Raw genomic sequence first — 25,438 nt, 5'->3', positions numbered from 1 at the left:
GGAGGGAACCCACGCATTCACGGGGAGAACATGCAAACTCCACACAGAAAGATCCCGAGCCTGGATTTGAACCCAGGACTGCAGGAACTTCGTATTGTGAGGCAGACGCACTAACCCCTCTGCCACCGTGAAGCCCATTTTGTAATTACATATTATATAAATATGTAAATATGATATAAATATGTACATAAAGTGTTGTAATTATATTCCAACTCTGCGTTCTTCTTGGTCATTGCCGCCGCAAGAATATAATAATAAAAAATTTTTTTTAAGTGAAATTCCCTCCCGTTCCTCGCGCCCCACCTGTCATGTCTCTATTCCCCACAGGTGGGGCCCGCCCCACACTTTGAGAAACCCTGCACTATGCTGTGACATTTTATTGTATTTTCATTTAAATACATTTGTCTTTGAGTTGCAAAAAAAAACAAACTGTCCAGTTGCTTATGCCCTCGATGAGGACAAGCGGTATATACATACTTGCCAACCCTCCCGGGTATTCCGGGAGACTCCCGAAATTCAGCCCCTCTCCCGAAAACCTCCCGGGACAAATTTTCTCCCGAAAATCTCTCGAAATTCAGGCGGAGCTGAAGGCCACGCCCCCTCCAGATCCATGCGGACCTGAGTGAGGACAGCCTGTTTTCACGTCCGCTTTCCCACATTATAAACAGTGTGTCTGCCCAATGTGTGTTTACTGTTGGGCAGTTTCATTAACGTCCTCCCAGCCTGGTAATAACACACAACAACAGCAGTCACGTTTACGTCTACCGTAAGGCAGTTCGTCTGCCGTAAACAGCATGTGACACTCTTAAACATGACAATACTGCCATCTACTGTACATGCAACACAACACCTCCAGGCAACTTCAACCCTTTACTAATCCTCCTCCATTCACATCCCATCACCCCGGATTGTACATAACCTAATGTAAATAATCAAATGTATTTCTAATGTATATATTTGTTCTTATGCTATGTGAACTCACTATGTTCTCTGCTGGCTGTACATATCCTACTAAGTAAGACCTACACTGTTTTAATGTCCATTTCTCTGTTGATGCAATTGTTGATGACTGAAGTACTGATATCAACCAAAGCTCCTCATCCCACCCCCCGGATTGTAAATCATTCAATGTATATACTATGATGATTAACTTGTGTGATGACCTGCACTCCATCAATATTTCAAGAATAACATTTCAAACACACACTACTATGGACAGCACAGTAGTACAGGGGTTAGTGCGTGTGCCTCACAATACAAAGGTCCTGAGTTCAATCCCGGGCTCGAGATCTTTCTGTGTGGACTTTGCATGTTCTCCCCGTGACTGTGCGGGTTCCCTCCGGGTACGGGACGGACGGTACAAATGGATGGATGGTTAGCTTCAGAATAACAATGTTATTAAGAAGAATAAGAGACTTATTATACTCTAAAAATGTTGGTCTTACTTAAAAATCCATCCATCCATTTTCTACTGCTTCTTCGTTAATGCATGCATTTAGTTGTATTCAGTGTTAAAAAAAATATTATATGGCTCTCACGGAAATACATTTTAAAATATGTGGCTTTCATGGCTCTCTTAGCCAAAAAGGTTTCCGACCCCTGCTTTAACCACTAGAACATTGAGTAGATGAACATTTTCAAAAAAGTCCTCCTCTCTGTCCAATACCACATGAAAGCGGTAAGTTTTCGGCGTCTTATTTGTCCAGCTTCCATACTTGTTTTTATACATTTTGCAAGAAATACATTGACGGCCAACTCCGTAGCTTGCTAACTTGTGCAGGCTAGCTTTCTGAGACTCTTATTTTGTTAGCGCAGGCAGAATGAAGCAGGGTTTTTATTGCGAAGACGGCAACTGTGCAGTCTGTCTTTAGGGTTTTGACAGCAGGTACGGCGCGAGAGTGTTGAAATAAAAAGTGTTCTCGCCCTCCTCTCGGTCATGTTTTCTTAATAATGATCTGGCAGTAGCCAGCGTCATCTCAGAAGACCTTCCGTGAATGTCAAAAAAAGTGATGAAAGTGACGTCATAGTAATTTTTATGATTTTTGTTTTTTTTAATGCTTGGTTTGCGATCGACTGACACACCCTCCACGATCGACCGGTAGCTCGCGATCGACGTAATGGGCATCCCTGCTCTAGAACTAGAGCTGGGCGATATTGCCTTTTTTTAATATCGCAATATTTTTTTACCATATCGATATATATTACGATATTTTGCCTTGGCCTTGAATGAACACTTGATGCATATAATCACAGCAGTATGATGATTCCATGTGTCTACATTAAAATATTCTTCTTCATACTGCATTAATATATGCTACTTTTAAACTTTCATGCAGAGAGGGAAATAACAACTAAGTCAATTGAACAAAAGTGTATTTATTAAAGTTATTAAGCAATGGCACAAACATTCAAGTCATTTCCAAAACATAACGTGCAAGATTGTCAGAGACATTTTAAGTGTCAAATAAAAATGAGCTGCATAATAGGAAATCAAATAGTATTCATCCTTCACTATGTGGTATGTTACTAAGGTTATGAAATTCTCTTCATTCTCTAGCGAGTGACTTTTCAAACGATGCTACATATTAGCAGTAATGCTACCTTTTATAGCAACGCCTTTTCCCCCTACACTTGACAAACTACGGTTGTCTTTTCGACATATTCCCACTTGAAGCCAAACCACCGCCAGACGATGGAAACCCTGCTGTTTTTATTGGGAATTAAGTCTTCCTTCATTTGTTACCAGATCTGCAGCATCTTTCTGTCGTACGGCTACGTTAGCAGCTAACGTTAGCACGACGCTACCTCTGTCCTGCGAGGGCGTGTATGTAACGTGTGACGTGACAGTTTGTAAGAATGTGTGCTTGCTTGTCTGTGAGAAGAAGAGACAGGAAAGAGCGAGGAGAGCCTGAAGTGTACGCCCGCAGCTAAAAGTCCTGCGTGAGAACGTCTACTCGAATATTATGATATAGTCATTTTCTATATCGCACAGAGAAAAACCCCAGATATATCGTACATATCGATATATCGCCCAGCCATATCTAGAACTACAACTGGTTCAGAATGAACAGTGTTGGGATTGTAATCACCCAAATATGATTAGCAGCTTAGTAGACAGCCGTCAACGTTGTGGCTCGGAGAGCGAACGCAGGCGACAAGTTGATCGCCTCAGCTTGGCGTTCAGGCAATAGGAACAGGAAGCACCTGCGGCTGAGGCGAGCATTCAAAAAATTTTGTTTGGATCATATCTTTCTTGATATTTCATGAAATAAACGCAGAAGTGGGCTTCACGGTGGCAGAAGGGTTAGTGCGTATGCCTCACAATACGAATGTCCTGCAGTCCTGGGTTCAAATCCAGGCTCGGGATCTTTCTGTGTGGAGTTTGCATGTTCTCCCCGTGAATGCGTGGGTTCCCTCCGGGTACTCCGGCTTCCTCCCACCTCCAAAAACATGCACCTGGGGATAGGTTGATTGGCAACACTAAAATTGGCCCTAGTGTGTGAATGTGAGTGTGAATGTTGTCTGTCTATCTGTGTTGGCCCTGCGATGAGGTGGCAACTTGTCCAGGGTGTACCCCGCCTTCCGCCCGATTGTAGCTGAGATAGGCGCCAGGGCCCCCCGCTACCCCAAAAAGGGAATAAGCGGTAGAAAATGGATGGATGGATGGATAAACGCAGAAGTGATATATTGATGCAAACATGAATGTTTTAAACCCTGATTTCCACACTTTTGCGGAAATTGCACATGCTTAAATAAATATATTGGTGTGCAAGGAGGGAAACTCTGAACTCAATCCTGGCGGGAAGAGGAATCCAAGGATGGGAGTAATGTGCTCGTGTTTGCACACTCAGTGCTTTGGATGTATTGGAGCCGCTGCAGGCTTTTGCTCGGCGTCCCCATGAGAAGACTGTAGTCCAGCCTGGAGGAGATGAAGGCATGGACCAGCTTTGTAGCATTGAGAAGGGGGAGGAGATTAGAAATGTTGCGGAGGTGGTAGGGAGAGGTCTTGTGGGATTCAAAGGCAAGTTTGGGGTCCATTTTCACGCCAAGATTAGTGACTGCTAGTGAGAGAGGGATATTGGAGCCAGAAAAGGTGACGGTTATAAATAATTATTTAGTTAGTGCAGGAATAATGCTAACAAGTTGTATTTTGTCACAAACTAGTACTTTACATTAGATTACTTTTCCATCCATTTTTCTACTGTTTGTCTGTTTCGGGGTCACGGACCGTAGATGGTAAAATCCCTAAATTCCTTGCAATAGCTTGTTGAGAAATGTTGTTCTAAAACTGTTCGACAATTTGCCTACAAAGTAGTGACCCTCGCCCCATCCTTGTTTGTGAATTACTTAGCATTTCATGGAAGCTGCTTGTATACCCAATTATGGCACCCACCTGTTCCCAATTAGCCTGCACACCTGTGGGATGTTCCAAATAAGTTTTTGATGAGCATTCCTCAACTTTATCAGTATTTATTGCCACCTTTTCCAACTTCTTGGTCACGTGTTGCTGGCATCAAATTCTAAAGTTAATGATTATTTGCACAAAAAAAATGTTTATCAGTTTGAACATCTAATATGTTGTCTTTGTAGCATATTGAAGTGAATCATATTTATATAGCGCTTTGTCTCTAGTGACTCAAAGCGCTTTACATAGTGAAACCCAATATCAAATTTTTACATATAAACCAGTGTGGGTGGCACTGGGAGCAGGTGGGTAAAGTGTCTTGCCCAAGGACACAACGGCAGTGACTAGGATGGCGAAAGCAGGGATCGAACCTGCAACCCTTAAGTTGCTGGCACGGCCACTCTACCAACCGAGCTATACCGCCTCATATATTCAACTGAATATGGGTTGAAAATGATTTGCAAATCATTGTATTCCGTTTATATTTACATTTAACACAGTTTCCCGACTCATATGGAAACGGGGTTTGTATGTACGATCCCTGCTGGTATCGTATCAGATCAATATCGGTATCAGACAATACTCAAGGCTCAAATATCAGTATCGTATCAGAAGTGAAAAGTCCTGGACATCTCTAAAGCTCACACAATCATTGACGGCACGTCTGCAAGGCAAACTAGTTGTTATTCATCTTTGTTATCACAGGAACGTCCTTATTTGCCTTTAAACCTGAAAGGCAGTTTTAATTGGCAAACGCAATCTACTATTGAAAAAAAAAACATTTTTTTAGCTCACAACCATTACATAAGAATCCACCAAGGGAGTGAGGAAATGACTGATATAATTAATTAACTGCCACTCTCTAAAAAAACGCAATGCCTCTGATGCTTTCTGACCAATGATATGAGGAAATGATGTCCGTATTCCCATAATAATAAACATATTGTTAAATGAATACCGTATTTTTCGAACAATAAGTCGCAGTTTTTTTCAGTTTGCGACATATACGGCGCGAATTATGTGTGAAATTATTAACACATTACCGTAAAATATCAAATAATATTATTTAGCTCATTCACGTAAGAGACTAGACGTATAAGATTTCATGGGCTTTAGCAATTAGGAGTGAGAGATTGTTTGGTAAACGTATAGCATGTTCTATATGTTCTGACTCTTACCATAATATGTTACGTTAACATACCAGGCACCTTCTCAGTTGGTTATTTATGCCTCATATAACCTACACTTATTCAGCCTGTTGTTCACTATTCTTTATATATTTTAAATTGCCTTTCAAATGTCTATTCTTGGTGTTGGGTTTTATCAAATAAATTTGCGACTTATATATGTTTTTTTCCTTCTTTATTATGCATTTCCGGCAGGTGACGTATACTCCGAAAAACACGGTACTTATGTTGGCAGTGTCAAAAACTGACCCTCGTATTTATAAAAACAGATTTTTAATACAGCCCTTGTATTGGAGCTCTAGTAGTGCAGGTGTACCTAATGTTGTGACCAGTGAATGTATTTACTGACGAAGGTTTCCCTGTGAAGAAGGTCTGAGATGTTACAGTGGGCGAGAAAAAGATCTACTTCAACAAGAATGACTTACAGCACAGACAAAGCATGAATCATGCCAACTGTAGCCCAAAGCTTCCAGAAAGCGATCCCCGGCATCGATCTTGAAGTCGCAGCCGTGACATTTGGTTCCAAACATCTTTTCATAATCTGAAAACAGAAAGAAAGAGGAGATGGTAGGCAGACTTTTAGAGGGTAAGAAGGTTTCTATGACCTTCTAAGAGGTCCTTATCACCTTATTTCAACACCACTCGACCATCACACTTGGTTCTTTGCGCTGCTTTCATCCTCTGGACAAGTACCCGCCTGATGAAGACGACACTCCAAGTCGTTTTTACACTTAAGCGCTTTTGTTCAGTCACCGAGGGAGGATTAAGGCGGAGGGCGAGCTGGATTGGTTCACCATGGTCGTCTACCATTACGACACAAGAGCTGCACCGTCCCTTAAAAGAGGCCGAGTCAGCGCGGCTGCACTAAAAGGTATTAAACGTTCTACGTGAGCGACATGAGGGCTGCCATTAAGCAGCATGCCAGCTAAATCAGAGAAGATTTATTACACAAACAGAGCAGTGGCAGGATTTGCTCCTGGGAGGTTTTACTTGTGTCTGTGTTTTCCCATGTTGGTTTAGTTCCTGCATGTCTAGCGCTCTCATTTTTGTTCTACTTCTTGTTTAGTGTTGCGTCCTTCAGTGACTTTACCATCTCTCCTCAGCCCCGTTCTCCTCACCCGAGTTATGGATTAGCAGACCCACCTGCTTGTGATCACTAATCAGAGGCGTTTCTATGCCAGCCTCAATGCAAAAACTGACATCTAAGTAAGATGAAATATCTCAAATAAGAGTGATATTTGCTTATTTTCTGTCTGATAAGATAATTCTTCTCACTAAACAGATTTTAAGTTAGTGTTTTACATCGTTTTAAGTGTTTTGGTTCTTAATGATCTCAGTAAGATATTACATCTTGTTGCTGAGATGTTATGACCTATATTGAGTAAAACAAGCTTGAAACTACAATATTAAAAGTTGCAAAGCTGTGTCATCAACACTCCCAAGTATAAAACTACTTTTTTTAAAGTAATAATTTCTAATTTCAAGCATGAAAAAAAAATCATGACTTTGACACAATTGTGTTTCATAATTAAAACAGATGACAGCCAAATGAACCGCTGTTTTATTTTCAATGAAACAATAGAAATTAGGTACTCCTATAGTAGTACAGCTGGCACAGCATAGTAAACTGTCAGTTAACATTTAAACATTCAACATTTCTAACAATTTTGAACAGTAAAGTTTCATGCACATTCAGATAAATTCTTCAAAATTACAATTTAACATTTTTTTAGCCGGGGGGCCGGGCTGTATGAATGCGCACTAATTGACTGAAAGAGCACGCACTTGGCGCGATGTCATATTGTCAATGGAAAAAGGCATTTTTATACCATATGAATGGCCTGAGAGGTTAGGAAACCCCGAAAGTAACAAGCGCTTGCCTTGTTGCCTTTCCATTAATCCATCCATCCATCATTTTCCGCTTATCCGAGGTCGGGTTGCGGGGGCAGCAACCTAAGCAGGGAAGCATGAATTGATTAACGTGGACCCCGACTTAAACAAGTTGAAAAACTTATTCGGGTGTTACCATTTAGTGGTCAATTGTATGGAATATGTACTGTACTGTGCAATCTACTAATAAAAGTATCAATCAATCAATCAAAGCACAGACTTCCCTCTCCCCAGCCACTTCGTCTAGCTCTTCCCGGGGGATCCCGGGGCGTTCCCAGGCCAGCCGGGACACACAGTCTTCCTAACATGTCCTGGGTCTTCCCCGTGGCCTCCTACCGGTTGGACGTGCCCTAAACACCTCCCTAGGGAAGCGTTCGGGTGGCATCCTGACCAGATGCCCGGGCCACCTAATCTGGCTCCTCTCGATGTGGAGGAGCAGCGGCTTTAAGAAAAATAAATTAGTTTTTGCTACAAGTTTGCTCGTTTCAAGAAATGCAATGCCGTATGTCAATATAATGGCACTAGTATTTACTTCATTCAAGAATATTTTTCAACATATTGAGCAAAAAGGTCTCTATTTTTTTTCCTACCAAGAAAAGTGCACTTGTTATTCGTGAGTATATAATTTTAAGGTATTTTTGGGTTCATTGAGGTTAGCTAATTTTACCTGTTTTTGAAAGTCTTGACAAGCCAAATTTTCTTGTTCTATTGGCAGCTAATTTTGCTTAGTTCAAGTAAAATACCCCTCATTTTTGTATTTTTTTCTCTTGTTTTTGAGCACTGACTTTTTGCAGTGGGATCTTCAGTTAACGTTGGTCATGTTTGTTTCACATTTGCTTTGCTCATGCCATGCCTTGCTCAGGATATGATGCATTGCTTCATGTGTACCTGTTGCGCTAGTGATGCTAGTTAAAGACATTCTTACCCGTACGTCGCCCGATGTGATGCGAAACCGTGACGCAGAGCGCATAAAAATATACCCACAGAGTACTGAGCGACTGAAGTTCATTCACACGCATTCATGACTCAGACCAATAATAGAGTTTAGCTTGATATTTAAAAAATATACATGGAAATAATTCCTGCAGGCTGGATATTTTCCTCCAAAACACAGCTGCACGTGAATGTCACTGCACCTAATGTGGCGTGACATCCTTTTAAAGAGCACAAAGAGTGCAAATTCTTTAGTCACAAGTTGTGACAGAGGCTGTTGCCCTTGTCTGCGTGCTCGGAGCCATTAGCAGATTTGCACAAGACAAAATGTGTCAGATATGTTCTCATGCTAGGATTTTTCTGTCAAATATTCTCTCCCTATAACTATATACTGCAATACTGTATTAATTGTGTTGTTCAAGCAATTAACACTATGAGTTAATTAAGTTTCTGTGTGCTTTTTCTGCTTCTTTTGTATGTGCAGTCAACGCTTATTTCAGGGCTGTCAAAGCTAAAGCGCTAACGTTAATTTCTTATAACAGCACTATTTTTTTTTGATGTGCCACCAACTTGCCAGGGTGGATGTGTGACCGTGGGTCCTAACTAAAAAAGCGTGGAAAAATTACCGGCGGCGTAGCCACAAGCGAGAAAAAAACACCGAGCATGAAGACTGAGGAAGCACCCCGGTGACACACACACACACACACACACACACACACACACACACACACACAGCCAAGCATTTTTGAGAGAGTATGTTTGTGTGTTTTGTTTTGAACTGTTTAAAAAGCACGTTTAACAAACAAACATTTGCATGGCAATCGAATTGTCCAGTCCTATGTTGATAATACAAACAAAACATATTAAAGAAAAAAAACTTCTGTGAATATCTCAATGAATTATGAGTTAACAACAGACACAGTGTAATTAATCGCGATTAAATATTATCATTGTGTGACAGCCCTAATTAAATTAAGCAGGCTATTACAAGAATAGTGTGGCATGTTGGCATAGCTGGGTTTGTTGCAGTTTCTCTCCTGTTTTGTATTGAATGATATCGCTATAAGCCGTCTACACCGGGAGTTATGCAGGGATAACAAATTATAATAAAAATGGAGAACATCCATCCATTTCCTGCCACTTGTCCCTTTTAGGGTCGCGGGGGGTGCTGGAGCCTATCTCAGCTGCATTCGAGCGGTAGGCGAGGTACACACTGGACAAGTCGCCACCTCATCGCAGGGCCAACACAGATATACAACATTCACACTCCCTTTTACACACTATGGCCAAATAATCATTTATAATAAATTAATATGAATTATAGTATAAAAAGCTTAAATTATTAAGCTATTTTTAGGGATGTCCGAAAATATCGGCAGTTAGATATCGGCCGATAAATGCTCTAAATTGTAATATCGGAAATTGTCTGTATCGGTTTCAAAATATTATCGGTATCTGTTTCAAAAAGTAAAATGTATGACTTTTTATAACGCCGCTGTGTACACGGAAGTAGGGAGAGGTACATAGCACCAATAAACCTGAAAGGCACTGCCTTAACATGCCGGCATAGTCTACAGCTAAACACACACACAAGTGAATGCAAGGCATACTTGGTCAACAGCCATACAGGTCACACTGAGGGTGGCCGTATAAATAACTTTAACACTGTTACAAATATGCGCCACACTGTGAACCCACACCAAACAAAAATGACAAACCCATTTTGGGAGAACATTCACACCGTAACAAAAACACAACAGAATAAATACCCAGAACCCCTTGCAGCACTAACTATTCCGGGACGCTACAATATACACCCCCGCTAGCCCCTATCTCCCACTTCAACCCCCTCCAACAAAGACAGCATGTCCCAAATTCAAAGCTGCTGTTTTGAGGCATGTTAAAAAAAATAATGCACTTTGTGACTTCAATTTTTGGCAGTGCCATGTTGGCATTTTTATCCATAACTTGAGATGATTTATTTTGGAAAACCTTGTTGCATTGTTTAATGCATCCAGCGGGGCATCACAACAAAATTAGGCATAATAATGTGTTAATTCCACGACTGTATATATCAGTATCGGTTGATATCGTAATCGGTAATTAAGAGTTGGACAATACATCGGATATCTGCAAAAAAGCCATTATCGGACATCTCTAGCTATTTTGCAGTACTAGTTTTGTTTTTCCTGCCCTCAAATCATCTTCCAAAAGCAATATGAATATTGTTCTTTGTCCTCTACACTTTTAAAGTCATGTTTAGACTCATGAGTCCAATTTCCACACATGAGATCAGCTCACAGAACACGAGGAAAACTTTGTGTTTTTTAACCTTATAACATCACTTTTCATTTGTATGCAGGCTGCTAAGCCTTAATGGTGAGTGCAGTGTGGATCGTCACCTCTCTCGCAGTAAGGTTCTCCCTCCTCCATGTAGAAGGCCTGGTTCCTAATAGGAGCCTTGCAGGCTGCACACTTGAAACACTGAACATGGTAGGTCATCTTCAGGGCGTGCATGATTTCCTGATGAGGCACAACAAGCTTGTAAATCTTTTATTAACACCTCAGCTACAGCATGCATGCCTTTACATCTTTGAGGGCCCCTTTAAGACAGCAGCACCTGCTAAGACGTTAGGTTTTAGGATCAGGAAAGTGCCAGCTCTGTACTCTTACCCCAGTGATCTTCTTTTTGCACTTTGCACAGTTTGGTGCATAGCGGTTATCGTGGCACTTGGTGCAGAAGACAGAACCTCTCTCCTCAAAGAAGCCGCCTTCCTCCAGGACCACCTTGCACTGCGAACATGTGAATTCCTCAGGGTGCCAAGAGCGTCCCAAGGCCACCAGGTAGCGACCCCTGAAGAACATGACAGGAAAAATGGGAAGTGAAGCTTTCCCTTTGAGGGAAATAATACCAAACACTGGAAATCTTTTAGTAAGCATCGGAAAGGGCTTTATAAATTCATTGCTGCAGACAATCACACTGCAAAAAGTCAGTGTTTAAAAACAAGAAAAAAAAATCAATAAATAAATTTGGGGTATTATATTTTAACTAGGGCTTCACGGTGGAAGAGGCGTTAGTGTGTCTGCCTCACAATACGAAGGTCCTGAGTAGTCAGGGTTCAATCCCGGGCTCGGGATCTTTCTGTGTGGAGTTTGCATGTCCTCCCCGTGAATGCGTGGGTTCCCTCCGGGTACTCCAGCTTCCTCCCACTTCCAAAGACATGCACCTGGGGATAGGTTGATTGGCAACACTAAATTGGCCCTAGTGTGTGAATGTGAGTGTGAATGTTGTCTATCTGTGTTGGCCCTGTGATAAGGTGGCGACTTGTCCAGGGTGTACACCGCCTTCCGCCCGATTGTAGCTGAGATAGGCGCCAGCGCCCCCAAAGGGAATAAGCGGTAGAAAATGTATGGATGGATATTTGAACTAAGCAAAATTATCTGCCAATAGAACAAGAAAATTCGGCTTGTCAAGACTTTCCAAAACAAGTAAAATGAGCTAACCTCAATAAAACCAAAAATACCTTAAAAAAGGTAAATTCTCACTAATAACAAGTGCACTTTTCTTGGAAGAAAAAAAGAGAGCTTTTTGCTCAATATGTTGAAAAATATTCTTAAATGAAGTAAATGCTAGTGCCATTATCTTGATATAATGATACAGTATGCGCTCGGCATCATGATTTTTTTTCATGCTTGAATTAAAAAATTATTACTTTGAAAAAGTAGTTTTATACTTGTGAGTGTTAATGACACAGCTTTGCATCAGTTGATATTCTAGTTTCATGCATGTTTTACTAAATATACCGGTAAGTCATAAAATCTCAGCAACAAGCTGTAATATCTTACTAAGATAATTTAGAACCAAAACCCTTAAAACAAGTAAAACACTAATATAAAATCTGCTTAGTGAGAATAATTATCTTATGAAACAGAAAATAAGCAAATATCACTCTTATTTGAAATATTTAATCTTACTTAGATATCAGTTTTTGGAGTGCACAATGTAGCCCACAATGCCACAGGACACCTACTGGATAGTTATATTGTATTCCAGTGGGTAAATTGAAGAAAGTCTGTATTCTACCTAGTGGAGAATAATTCCGATTCCAATTGAAATCTGTAACAATACGTACTAATGTGCCATATTTGGAATATTGTCGTTACTGTGAGCCAAGTATTGTGTAAAGTATTGTGAGGTATCGTAAGATTCCCAGCTGTACCCTCAAGTACTGTAATGAACACAAAAAAAACTACCTATGTAAGTTACATACCAAGAAAACTACACTACTTTCTGTTTGATATGCTTTTAATAATAACATATTATGAGACAATTAGTCATAATTTATTTTCAAAAATTGCAACCGGAAATGGAATACAGTTTCCGCAGAGCAATCTAATAGACGCAGCAATGTAGATGAACAGAATTCCTCAAAGGACTTTTCATAATAATATAAAAAATGCTAATTAAAATCCATAGGGCTTAATCTCAAATGCCCCAGAAGCCAAAGAAAAACGGCATACTGTATTTCCTTGAATAGCCGCCGGGCATGTAATATGCACCTGCCTTGAATTGCTGCCAGGTTTATCTCGCTCCCCAAATTAACAAGCGCATGCTAACGTCAAATTTGTGACGTCACGAGTGACGCTTCCACTGCCGTCTTTATCAAAATGGCGGAGGATTTTTTTTTGCTCTTACTCTTTGTAAACCAGGGGTCTTGTTCCACAGCCATACAGATCACACTAATGGTTGTTATATAAAACAACTTTAACACTCTTAATAATATGCGCCACACTCTGTGAACCCACACCAAACACATTTCAGGATAACATTGGCTCTGTAACACATTATAAACGCAACCTAACACTTACCCAGAATGCAATGATTGGTTGATACTTTTATTAGTAGATTGCACGGTTCAGTACATATTCCGTACAATTGACCACTAAATGGTAACACCCGAATAAGTTTTTCAACTTGTTTAGTCGGGGTCCACGTTAATCAATTCCCGGCATTATGGGTAATCCCTATGCTGCGTTTATAATGTGCCACAGAGCCACTGCTCTCCAGAAATGTGCTTGGTGTGGGTTCACAGAGTGTGGCGCACACCAGCAAGAGTGTTAAAGCTGCCTACACCACAAACAGTGTAAAAGGTATGGCTGTTGACCAAGTATGCATTGCAATCTTGTATAAAAAGCAGTGAAATGCATGCGTCCGGCCGTCACGCAGACAGCATGGTGTAAAAGTGGGCTCTATGACATGCTGTAGAGCAGTAGTCCCCACCCACCGGGCCGCAGACGCAGAATAATGTTTTATCATTAATTTTTTTTTTAATCACACTCAAATTTTTACTGCATGCCATTGGTAAGCGCAGGGGTGAGAAGAGGTTTTAAAATTATTAGCGCCTTTTTACTTTTACCGCATGCTTTGAATAAGCGCAGGAGTGAGAAGAGGTTTTAAATTAATTAGCGCCCCGGCGGCTATTCAAATCATGATTACTAGACAGTTTGAATGGCAAACTATAGGGCAGTTTGTTATGGTCTGAATTGAGTGATGATGGTCCAGACCGCAGCATACAGAGAGAGCAGGCAAAGTGAAGGTAAAAACCCTTTAATTAGGGAGAACGCCACAAAAAAGTGCAGCAGGGAAGTGCACTAAAAGCAACAAAGCACAGGAAGTAGGGGCAAAGCTATGCAGCAGGTTTAGGGACAAAGAAAAGGATCCAGCATTGTCCAGAGGACAGGGATGGCATAAGATTTGACATCCACAGCTGTGTCGTCTGACTGCCAATCAGGAAACAATCAGACGGAAAATAATGCAAAATACAGAAAACTAATAATACATTTTAAACTGTCATGTGAGAACATGACACACTATGTATAAAGACGTGATTATTTCTGTTTTAACTATGAAAATAGTACTTAAAAAAGAAATAATCATTTTAATAAGTATTTCCCTTTAAAAAGTGTGAGAGTGATCACTATCAATCAATGTTTATTTATATAGCCCTAAATCACAAATGTCTCAAAGGACTGTACAAACCATTACGACTACGACATCCTCGGAAGAACCCACAAAAGGGCAAGGAAAACTCACACCCAGTATGTACAGAAAGCTAATGTATCCCAGAGGTGTCATATACTCAATAAAAATTATATTAACTTCGCCTTCATTGTCAGCTTCAGTATTTTTTTTTACATAAAAAATGTCTTACCTGATTATTTTGTTGCAGGCGCCACACACAGGGGTCCTCCCGCTGTCTCCGGGCGCCTGCTGCGCTGCCTGAAGGATAGAGCTGCGGTTTTGCATGGGTGTCGGCTGAACGGGCTGCTGGTGCTGCGTCACCACCGTGCTCGTCTTGTCTGGGCGAAAGCGATCTGCAAAGTGTTGGTCTGTCACCCATGGAGGTCGAGAGGAAGGAGCTGGGGCGCCAACTGCTGCAGACGCAGTCTTGGATCCTGTGTTTTGAAATGAAAACCCACCATGATTTGTACTGAACTGTGACGTTGGACACTTTCACTAAATTAGAGGCGGGTGGTTGAATATATACAGCATCTCTCCAGATGTCCAATGTGACACTTGGATGAGTTGATGTTGATCCTCATGCGTGGACACTTAATAAAAATGTTTTAGCACATTCTGCGTGCCGCTATAACGCATCAACAGGAGCAGAGACTCACCATCTGGTTTATTGGCTGTCTGGGCCTTGGCAGGTGATGGAGTTGGCTCTAGGCTGTGGAGTTAAGATGACTTATTAGAAAAAAGTAAACAGCACTCAGTAACAATGAATGTCATGCTTGTTTGGATATTTCCATATGCAGTGTTGGCCACATGTTACCTTTAAAGTGTGTGTTATCCTGAATATTAAATATAAAGCGTGAAAATCAGAAGAAAACAATGGGTGTCATTTACCAAAAACCCTCCTCATGCACTTAGTTAAGAAGATGATGTTATTCAACATAAATCCATTCATTTTACAGTGGAAAATTGGCATTATTTTGCAGTATTTAGATCAGGGGTCACCAACCTTTTTGAAACCAAGAGCTAATTCTTGGGTACTGATTCATGCGAAGGGCTACCAGTTTGATACACACTTAAATAAATTGCCAGAAATAGCCAAGTTGCTCAATTTACCTTTAACTCTACGTTGTTATTAATCATTAATGATATTTATCTGTGTGGATACAATGATCATCTTAATGATTTCTCACAATAAATATATATTTTTGATAACATATTTTAAATAGGTTAAAATCCAATCTGTGATTTGTTAGAATACATAGCAAATTGGACCAAGCTATATTTATAACAAAGACAAATCATTATTTCTTCTAGATTTTCCAGAACAAAAATTTTAAAAGAAATTCAAAAGACTTTGAAATAAGATTTAAATTTGATTCTACAGATTTTCTAGATTTGCCAGAATATTTTTTTTTATTTTAATCATAAATTTGAAGAAATATTTCACAAATATTCTCCGTCGAAAAAACAGAAGTTAAAATGAAGAATTAAATTGAAATGTTTTTATTGTTCTTTACAATAAAAAATATATATATACTTGAACATTTATTTAAATTGTCAGGAAAGAAGAGGAAGGAATTTAAAAGGTAAAAAGGTATATGTGTTTAAAAATACTAAAATAACTTTTAAGGTTGTATTTTTTGTCTAAAATTGTCTTTCTGAAATTAATAAGAAGCAAAAGTAAAAAAAAAAAAATAATAATGAATTTATTTAAACAAGCGAAGACCAAGTCTTTAAAATATTTGCTTGGATTTTCAAATTCTATTGGACTTTTAGTCTCTCTTAGAATTGCTAGTAAATAAATACAATTTAAAAAATAGAGGCAGGCCTGGGAACGCCTCGGGATCCCCCGGGAGGAACTGGACGAAGTGGCTGGGAAGAAGGAAGTCTGGGATTCCCTGCTTAGGCTGCTGCCCCCGTGACCCAACCTCGGATAAGCAGAAGAAGATGGATGGATGGAAATAGAGGCAGCTCACTGGTAAGTGCTGCTATTTGAGCTATTTTTAGAACAGGCCAGCGGGCGACTCATCTGGTCCTTACGGGCTACCTGGTGCCCGCGGGCACTGCGTTGGTGACCCCGGATTTAAATAATCATATAATCATCATTTCAATATGTTATTGGTTATTTTACAAACAATTCGGTTTGACACCGCTGCAGTCTTGTGTCTCCATATGGGAAACAGGAACCTTTGCATGAAGAATTATACAGTATTCATGGACAGGTAGATAAAGCATACAGTATACATTCAGGAATGTCTGGAGCACGACATTAATTCTGACACTAGTTCTGGGCCATTCCACCAAACTGTTGAAATTTGCATTCTCAAGAAATAAAATGCATACATTCACAACAAAAATAATATAACATTCAAAACCTTTATTAGGAAAAGTTTCGTGCATGTTGATCTGATGGCATATTTATTAGATTAGTTCAAACTACCTTGAATTGTGAAAATGAAATTAGTTTTAGCCCGTCTTAACGTCCTAAAAATTACACTTGCGCAAATATAACAATCTAAATCCTACAGAAATGTCATAGTTTGTGCATATTTGTGTTACTTCATAGTTTATTTTCAACAACAATTTAAATCAACTTCACAGTATAGTCGTGACCTGGGTTTTCACTCACTCCTGTTACCCTTACATATTACGATTACAGTAACACATTCTGACAATATTTGAATGTTCCAAGTCACAAGGTCTACAGGAAGTTGCATCTCTGAGATCACCTGAAGGCCAAAAAAAGCCCAAAAGAACTCTTATTTTCTTGTATAGTTGATATTTCAAGTAAGACTAGGGGGTTAAAATCCCATCATAGTCCTGTTACTTAAATTACTTGTTTGCTTTTGAAATAAAAACAATTATGGAATCACTGCAATGGCTAAGGGTAAACATGCAACTAGCCTAATTTCCATGTCCCTATAGTTCATGTATTTGCTAATTCTATGCCAAAAACTCCATCCTATTACTTTCAGTCATGTTACTCTAATGAGTAGTCTTAGACATAGCAAACAAAAATGTTGCCTGAAAGGAGCCACGACACATTTTGAGTGGGGATGTTGCCACTGCTTATTCTACGTGATAACCATTGCCTAATAATGACTTTAAATGGCGACCCCAAATCCAAGTCCCTTCTGGCTAACACTGTATTTATCTTTAAATATGTATTTATTCGATTGATAAGTAACAAATGATACAAGCAATACGAAACTTCCCCACCCACAATTAACACAAATCCACCCCTTATCCCCCCTATCCTACATTTTCTTGCAACAAATTAGTCCAAGTGGCTGGCAATACGCAGCCTTCCTCTCAGTGCAAGCATCCATTCATCCATTTCCTACCGCTTAGGGCAGGGGTGCCCACACTTTTTCTGCAGGCGAGCTACTTTTCAATTGACCAACTCAGGGGATCTACCTCATTTATATATATCATTTATATTTATTTATTTATGAAAGAGACATTTTTGTAAACAAGTTAAATGTGTTTAATGATAATACAAGCATGTGTAACACATATAGATGTCTTTCTTTCACAAAGACAAGAATATAAGTTGGTGTATTACCTGATTCTGATGACTTGCATTGATTGGAATCAGACAGTAATGATGATAACGCCCACATTTTCAAATGGAGGAGAAAAAAAGTTGTCCTTTCTGTACAATACCACATGAAAGTGGTTGGTTTTTGGCATCTAATTCATCCAGCTTCCATACACTTTACAAGAAAAACATTGGCGGCAAATTCCGTAGCTTGCTTGATTGACATTCACGGCACCCGAGGGTCTTGTGAGATGACGCAGGCTGCTGCCAGTTCATTATTATGAAAAAATGACAGCGAGGAAGGCGAGAAACACTTTTTATTTCAACAGACTTTCGCGCCGTCCCTTCCGTCAAAACTCTAAAGGCCGACTGCACATTTCCTATCTTCACAATAAAAGCCCTGCTTCATGCTGCCTGCGCTAACAAGAGTCTCGGAAAGCTGGCGTGCACAAGTGATGTGCACGCTAGCTTTCTGAGGGATCGCTTGTGCACGCCAGTTTTCCGAGACTCTGTATTTAGTTAGCGCAGGCAGCATGAAGCAGGGCTTTTATTGTGAAGATAGGAAATGTGCAGTCGGCCTTTAGAGTTTTGACGGAAGGTACGGCGCGAGAGTCTGTTGAAATAAAAAGTGTTTCTCGCCTTCCTCTCGGTCATATTTTCATAATAATGATCTTGCAGCAGCCAGCGTCATCTCACAAGACCCTCCGGTACCGTGAATGTCATTTAAGTGACGTCTTGGTGAAGATTCCATCCATCCATCCATCATCTTCCGCTTATCCGATGTCGGGTCGCGGGGGCAACAGCCTAAGCAGGGAAACCCAGACTTCCCTCTCCCCAGCCACTTCGTCTAGCTCTTCCCGGGGGATCCCAAGGCGTTCCCAGGCCAGCCGGGAGACATAGTCTTCCCAACGTGTCCTGGGTCTTCCCCATGGCCTCCTACCGGTTGGACGTGCCCTAAACACCTCCCTAGGGAGGCGTTCGGGTGGCATCCTGACCAGATGCCCGAACCACCTCATCTGGCTCCTCTCCATGTGAAGGAGCAGTGGCTTTACTTTGAGTTCCTCCCGGATGGCAGAGCTTCTCACCCTATCTCTAAGGGAGAACCCCGCCACACGGCGGAGGAAACTCATTTCGGCCGCTTGTACCCGTGATCTTATCCTTTCGGTCATGACCCAAAGCTCATGACCATAGGTGAGGATGGGAACGTAGATCGACCGGTAAATTAGGAGCTTTGCCTTCCGGCTCAGCTCCTTCTTCACCACAACGGATCGGTACAACGTCCGCATTACTGAAGACGCCGCACCGATCCGCCTGTCGATCTCACGATCCACTCTTCCCTCACTCGTGAACAAGACTCCTAGGTACTTGAACTCCTCCACTTGGGGCAGGGTCTCCTCCCCAACCCGGAGATGGCACTCCACCCTTTTCCGGGAGAGAACCATGGACTCGGATTTGGAGGTGCTGATTCTCATTCCGGTCGCTTCACACTCGGCTGCGAACCGATCCAGCAAGAGCTGAAGATCCCGGTCAGATGAAGCCATCAGGACCACATCATCTGCAAAAAGCAGAGACCTAATCCTGCGGTTACCAAACCGGAACCCCTCAACGCCTTGACTGCGCCTAGAAATTCTGTCCATAAAAGTTATGAACGGAATCGGTGACAAAGGACAGCCTTGGCGGAGTCCAACCCTCACTGGAAATGTGTTCAACTTACTGCCGGCAATGCGAACCAAGCTCTGGCACTGATCGTACAGGGAGCGGACCGCCACAATAAGACAGTCCGATACCCCATACTCTCTGAGCACTCCCCACAGGACTTCCCGAGGGACACGGTCGAATGCCTTCTCCAAGTCCACAAAGCACATGTAGACTGGTTGGGCAAACTCCCATGCACCCTCAAGAACCCTGCGGAGAGTATAGAGCTGGTCCACAGTTCCACGACCAGGACGAAAACCACAATGTTCCTCCTGAATCCGAGGTTCGACTATCCGACGTAGCCTCCTCTCCAGTACACCTGAATAAACCTTACCGGGAAGGCTGAGGAGTGTGATCCCACGATAGTTGGAACACACCCTCCGGTCCCCCTTCTTAAAGAGAGGAACCACCACCCCGGTCTGCCAATCCAGAGGTACCGCCCCCGATGTCCACGCGATGCTGCAAAGTCTTGTCAACCAAGACAGCCCCACAGCATCCAGAGCCTTAAGGAACTCCGGGCGGATCTCCACCGAATAACTTTTTAACTACCTCAGCGACCTCAGCCCCAGAAATAGGAGAGTCCACCACAGATTCCCCAGGCACTGCTTCCTCATAGGAAGACGTGTTGGTGGGATTGAGGAGGTCTTCGAAGTATTCCTTCCACCTATCCACAACATCCGCAGTCGAGGTCAGCAGAACACCATCCGCACCATACACGGGGTTGATAGTGCACTGCTTCCCCTTCCTGAGGCGGCGGACGGTGGTCCAGAATCGCTTCGAAGCCGTCCGGAAGTCGTTTTCCATGGCTTCCCCGAACTCTTCCCATGTCCGAGTTTTTGCCTCCGCGACCGCTGAAGCTGCACACCGCTTGGCCTGTCGGTACCTGTCCACTGCCTCCAGAGTCCTATGAGCCAAAAGGACCCGATAGGACTCCTTCTTCAGCTTGACGGCATCCCTCACCGCTGGTGTCCACCAAGGGGTTTTAGGATTGCCGCCCCGTCTTGGTGAAGATTGATGATCACTAATTTTTAGGTCTATTTTTTTTAAAAGCCTGGCTGGAGATTGACTGACACACCCCCCGCGGTCGACTGGTAGCTCGCGATCGACGTAATGGGCACCCCTGGCTTAGGGTCCGTGGGGCAGCGTCTGGAGCCTATCCCAGCTGCACTCGGGCGGAAGGCAGTCTACACACTGGACAAGACACCACTTTATCCCAGGGCCAACACACTATGGCAAATTTAGTCTTGCCAATCAGTTTATCCGGACAAACAAACAAATGAAAAAAAAAACAACATACAGAGGAACAGCGCTGTCAATGAGTCAAAACAGAATTCAGAAAGCAATTAAGTGTGGTAAAAGTGAGTGTTAAATTCGGCCTGTAGTGCATTTAATTTAGCTATGTAACTAATCATACAGCCCCAGGCAGAATATCTTTTGGGGTCTACCCCTGAGATCAGATGTAATTTTCTAAAGACATAAGTGTAGCAGGAGGTCCCTAAACAACAGGCAGGCTTTGGGGGAAACCCATGACTTCCACTCCTGCAAAATCCAACTATGTGTTATTAAGAATGCAAAGGCAAAAGTGTCTTCTTAATTGTTTGGGAGTTTGGCAACATTCCAAAAATTCTCAGTTCTCTGCAAGGCGGCAACTTCAATATACTGCATCTGCAAGATGTTTAAAAGTATTATACATTGTATTTATTTTTATTCCCCCGGCTAACAAGCGGCTGACAGCTAACCATACCCAGTGTGGAGCCATTCCCCTAAGCCAGTGGTGTCAAACTCAAATACAGAGTGAGCCAAAATTTAAAATTGAACAAAGCCGTGGGCCAAGGTTGAACAAATTAACCTTTTAATAGGGACCCAAACAAGTTTTGCATTGACTATTGAACAAGCAAGGCTTATATAACTTTATAGTGACATGTAAAATCAAATTTTAAATAAAAATAATAATCAAAAATTATCAATGGCATATCAAATCAAATTTAAATAAAAATTGAATGCCTCTTTTCTATTTGCAGCCTTCTGAGGTAAATATCAAAATAAACTTTTTCCACAGGCTAATATAATAATACATTTGCAAATAAAATAATAATGAATGAATCAAACATTCATGCCTTGAAGTAGCAAGAGAAAGTGCATGAGTAAAACATTAATTATTACTGGGGGGTGGGGGGGTGTATATTGTTGCGTCCCGGAAGAGTTAGTGCTGCAAGGGGATCTGGGTATTTATTCTGTTGTGTTTATGTTGTGTTACGGTGCGGATGTTCTCCCGAAATGTGATTGTTATTCTTGTTTGGTGTGGGTTCACAGTGTGGTGCATATTTGTAAGATTGTTAAAGTTGTTTATACGGCCACCCTCAGTGTGACCTGTATGGCTGTCGAACAAGTATGCTTTGCATTCACTTGTGTGCGTGTGTGTCTAAAAGCCGTATATATTATGTGACTGGGTTGGCAGGCTATTTCTATGTAGAAAAAGAGGACGAGAGGACAGGTTGTAGAGGACGCTAAAGGCAATATTGTCGTCCGGGTAGAAATGGGGAGAAATTCGGGAGAATGGTTACCCTGTATAATACCGGAGGGCCAGCTCTAATGTAAATTTCATATTGCTTCAAGGCCCAAAGGAAATTACAGGGCAAGCCAGAGTTTGACAGCCATGCCCTAAGCTAATAATAATCACGTTCATTACGACAAATAAACTGCATTTTTTTGGATCTCATATCACCGGAGGATGAAGCTAGACATGATACACAACGAGAGAAAGTCGGGAGCAGGCAGGCATGGTGATGGCAAAGCTAAACACTAAGCAAGTTTTAAACAACACAGAGAAAAACGTGCTCTGTAAAATTTAAAATGAAGCATGTTACAACACAAAAGGAAGCAGTTATTCACAGGAAAATCTTCAGTAGAATAATAAGAGTTAGAGAGAGAATAATACAACAACTGTTGGTGTGTCAGCATTGTCGCACAGTAAGTAGACGACACATTAGAAGGGTGGATCTATCTATAAATTGGAGGTGTCGATACCAAGGGTAGTATTAGTATATGATCGATACAAAACATTTTTATTTTCTCTAAATATTTTTTATGTTGTTTTTGTCAATGTTCATAAGCTCAGGGAATGAGTCACACACAAAAATAATTAAATAAGTAATAGAGAGTACCGTGTTTCCTTGAATTGCCGCAGGGCATATAGTATGCGCCTGCCTTGAATTACTGCCGGGTCAAACTCGCTTCACAAAATAATTAACGCATGCTTAGTATTACCGCCTGGTCAAATTTGTGACGTCACGAGTGACACTTACCCTGTCATCATTTTCAAAATAGAGGAGGCTGATTTCAATACCGGTAATTTGAAATCACATAAAGGGAAGAAGATTAAGAGCTATTCAGTAGGATTTAAGGTCCACGCTTACATCACACTCAAATTTTTACTGCATGCCTTTGGTAAGTGCCGGAGTGAGAAGAAGTTTTAAAATAATTAGCGCATACTTACTTTTACCGCATGCCTTTGGTAGGCTAAACTGTCCATAGCGGAAGGAAAAATAAAAAAAATGTACAGTTAATAAATAGGATTGGTATAAGCATTGGTATCGGCATATCTAAGTCATGGATTATGATTTTTAATAGTTCAATATATGCTTTATCAGACAAAAAAAAAAATAGATTTGAGTTTGTTTAGAAAGATTTATAAGAAAATGGGACCAATTTTGATGGAATTGCCCTTCTATGTGGACTACTTGTTGTCACTCAGTAGAAGGACATATAGGTTATTTTATAAACAATTAGATAAAGAGCTCTGCTTTTTGCAGATGATGTGGTCCTGATGGCTTCATCTGGCCGGGATCTTCAGCTCTCACTGGATCGGTTCGCAGCAGAGTGTGAAGCGACCGGAATGAGAATCAGCACCTCCAAGTCCGAGTCCATGGTTCTCGCCCGGAAAAGGGTGGAGTGCCATCTCCGGGTTGGGGAGGAGACCCTGCCCCAAGTGGAGGAGTTCAAGTACCTAGGAGTCTTGTTCACGAGTGGGGGAAGAGTGGATCGTGAGATCGACAGGCGGATCGGTGCGGCGTCTTCAGTAATGCGGACGTTGTATCGATCCGTTGTGGTGAAGAAGGAGCTGAGCCGGAAGGCAAAGCTCTCAATTTACAGGTCGATCTACGTTCCCATCCTCACCTATGGTCATGAGCTTTGGGTCATGACCGAAAGGATAAGATAACGGGCCGAAATGAGTTTCCTCCGCCGGGTGGCGGGGCTCTCCCTTAGAGATAGGGTGAGAAGCTCTGCCTTTCGGGAGGACCTCAAAGTAAAGCCGCTGCTCCTCCACATCGAGAGGAGCCAGATTAGGTGGATCGGGCATCTGGTCAGGATGCCACCCGAACGCCTCCCGAGGGAGGTGTTTCGGGCACGTCCAACCGGTAGGAGGCCACGGGGAAGACCCAGGACACGTTGGGAAGACTATGTCTCCCGGCTGGCCTGGGAACGCCCGGGAAGAGCTAGACAAAGTGGCTGGGGAGAGGGAAGTCTGCGACTTCCCTGCTTAGGCCGCTGCCCCCATGACCCGACCTCAGATAAGCGGAAGATGATGGATGGATAAAGATGACTTTTCTAACCTACTGAAAAATAAACAAAATCCTGATAGCGATGAACTCTTAATAATGCAGCAACAGCACACTTTGATTGTTTGACATAAGTGACAGGAAACTCATCAAACATGTCACATCTTGTCAAAATTTGAATGCGGAGGAGTTTAGCTTGAAGCCCGCTTGTGCAGAGCAGCGGAAATAAGAACTTGCATCTGCATTTAAAAGCTCCATTACCCGCAGCAAGCGCCACTATATTCAGAATATCTTCAAACCACAACGGAGATCGGTGGGACCGCGCGTTCCGGAGATGTCTCATCTTGGGAAAAAAATATAACAACGCCCTAAGCGAATATCATGTTTACAACATCAACAGTGCCAGCTACAATCAGCCACTGAGAGATGATGAAACCATTGCTCATTCGCAAAGCAGAGAGAAGAAACCAGGAAATGCATTACCCTGAATTAACTTTGCTCTTTGCAGCCTCGTCATATTAATATGTATAGCATCATATTCAGTATGCCTGTCAATTAAAGCAATTATGTAGCCGAAACACCTGAAACACGCAGGACAAGTAAGCCATTCGCAGCAGGGAGCCATCAGGCAAGAGAATATTTATGTGATGCGGGATAATAAGTCCCTATTCAACAGCAAAAAAAGACAATTTGCAGGTCTGGTGAGAGAAAGGAAGCTACACGGAACACAATTAAGACTATGGAGGGACTATGGAGGTGACAAAGAGAACCGTTTAAATTGATTTGACACGCAGATTCAGGGTGAGCTACCCTCTACCATCATTGGACCAAATGAAGGTGCTTTTTTAGACAAGCTGCAGCAGCTCCTCTGAGATGTTTGCTCGCTGAAGGTTACAGGTGCAAATCAGAGTACATCCTGCATCGCGTCTATTCCCACCTGGACTGGCCTGGAGCATGTTTTCTTGACATTTTCACCGCTTTCCACATACCTCCCTGCCCCCACCCGCCACACCACCCCCAATTTGCACGCTGCAGCGTAACAAGCAATGGACACATTGACATTTGCACTTCATTCTTTACACCTCATATTTCACATCCACCTCTGTTCTTATTTTTGTATCCTCCCCAGAGGGAAGTGTCGAGTGCAACACGGAGGTTTTTATAAATCTGAGAGATAAGATGCGTTTTCTGTTTTTATTTATTTCTTCT

General features: G+C 41.8%; 1 protein-coding gene across 3 annotated transcripts in view; it reads right to left on the bottom strand.

Moving 5' to 3' along the window:
- The window catches only part of pdlim7 (PDZ and LIM domain 7), an 85,232-nt gene that overhangs the window by 1,482 nt on the left and 58,312 nt on the right, over nt 1-25,438 (bottom strand). For all 3 annotated transcript variants that reach the window (XM_061901964.1, XM_061901962.1, XM_061901965.1), the window contains 5 exons: nt 15,094-15,146; nt 14,628-14,871; nt 11,089-11,269; nt 10,818-10,938; nt 6,018-6,133 (listed from right to left, as the gene is read on the bottom strand). In XM_061901964.1, coding sequence (XP_061757948.1) covers nt 6,018-6,133; nt 10,818-10,938; nt 11,089-11,269; nt 14,628-14,871; nt 15,094-15,146 — 715 coding nt within the window. The remainder of the gene's footprint in view (nt 1-6,017; nt 6,134-10,817; nt 10,939-11,088; nt 11,270-14,627; nt 14,872-15,093; nt 15,147-25,438) is intronic.

The sequence above is a fragment of the Nerophis ophidion genome, linkage group LG05, assembly GCF_033978795.1.
Source record: "Nerophis ophidion isolate RoL-2023_Sa linkage group LG05, RoL_Noph_v1.0, whole genome shotgun sequence".
Classification (NCBI taxonomy): Eukaryota; Metazoa; Chordata; class Actinopteri; order Syngnathiformes; family Syngnathidae; genus Nerophis; species Nerophis ophidion.
The sequence above is the reverse complement of the archived record's forward strand: the minus strand, read 5'-3'. Positions and strand labels throughout refer to the sequence as shown.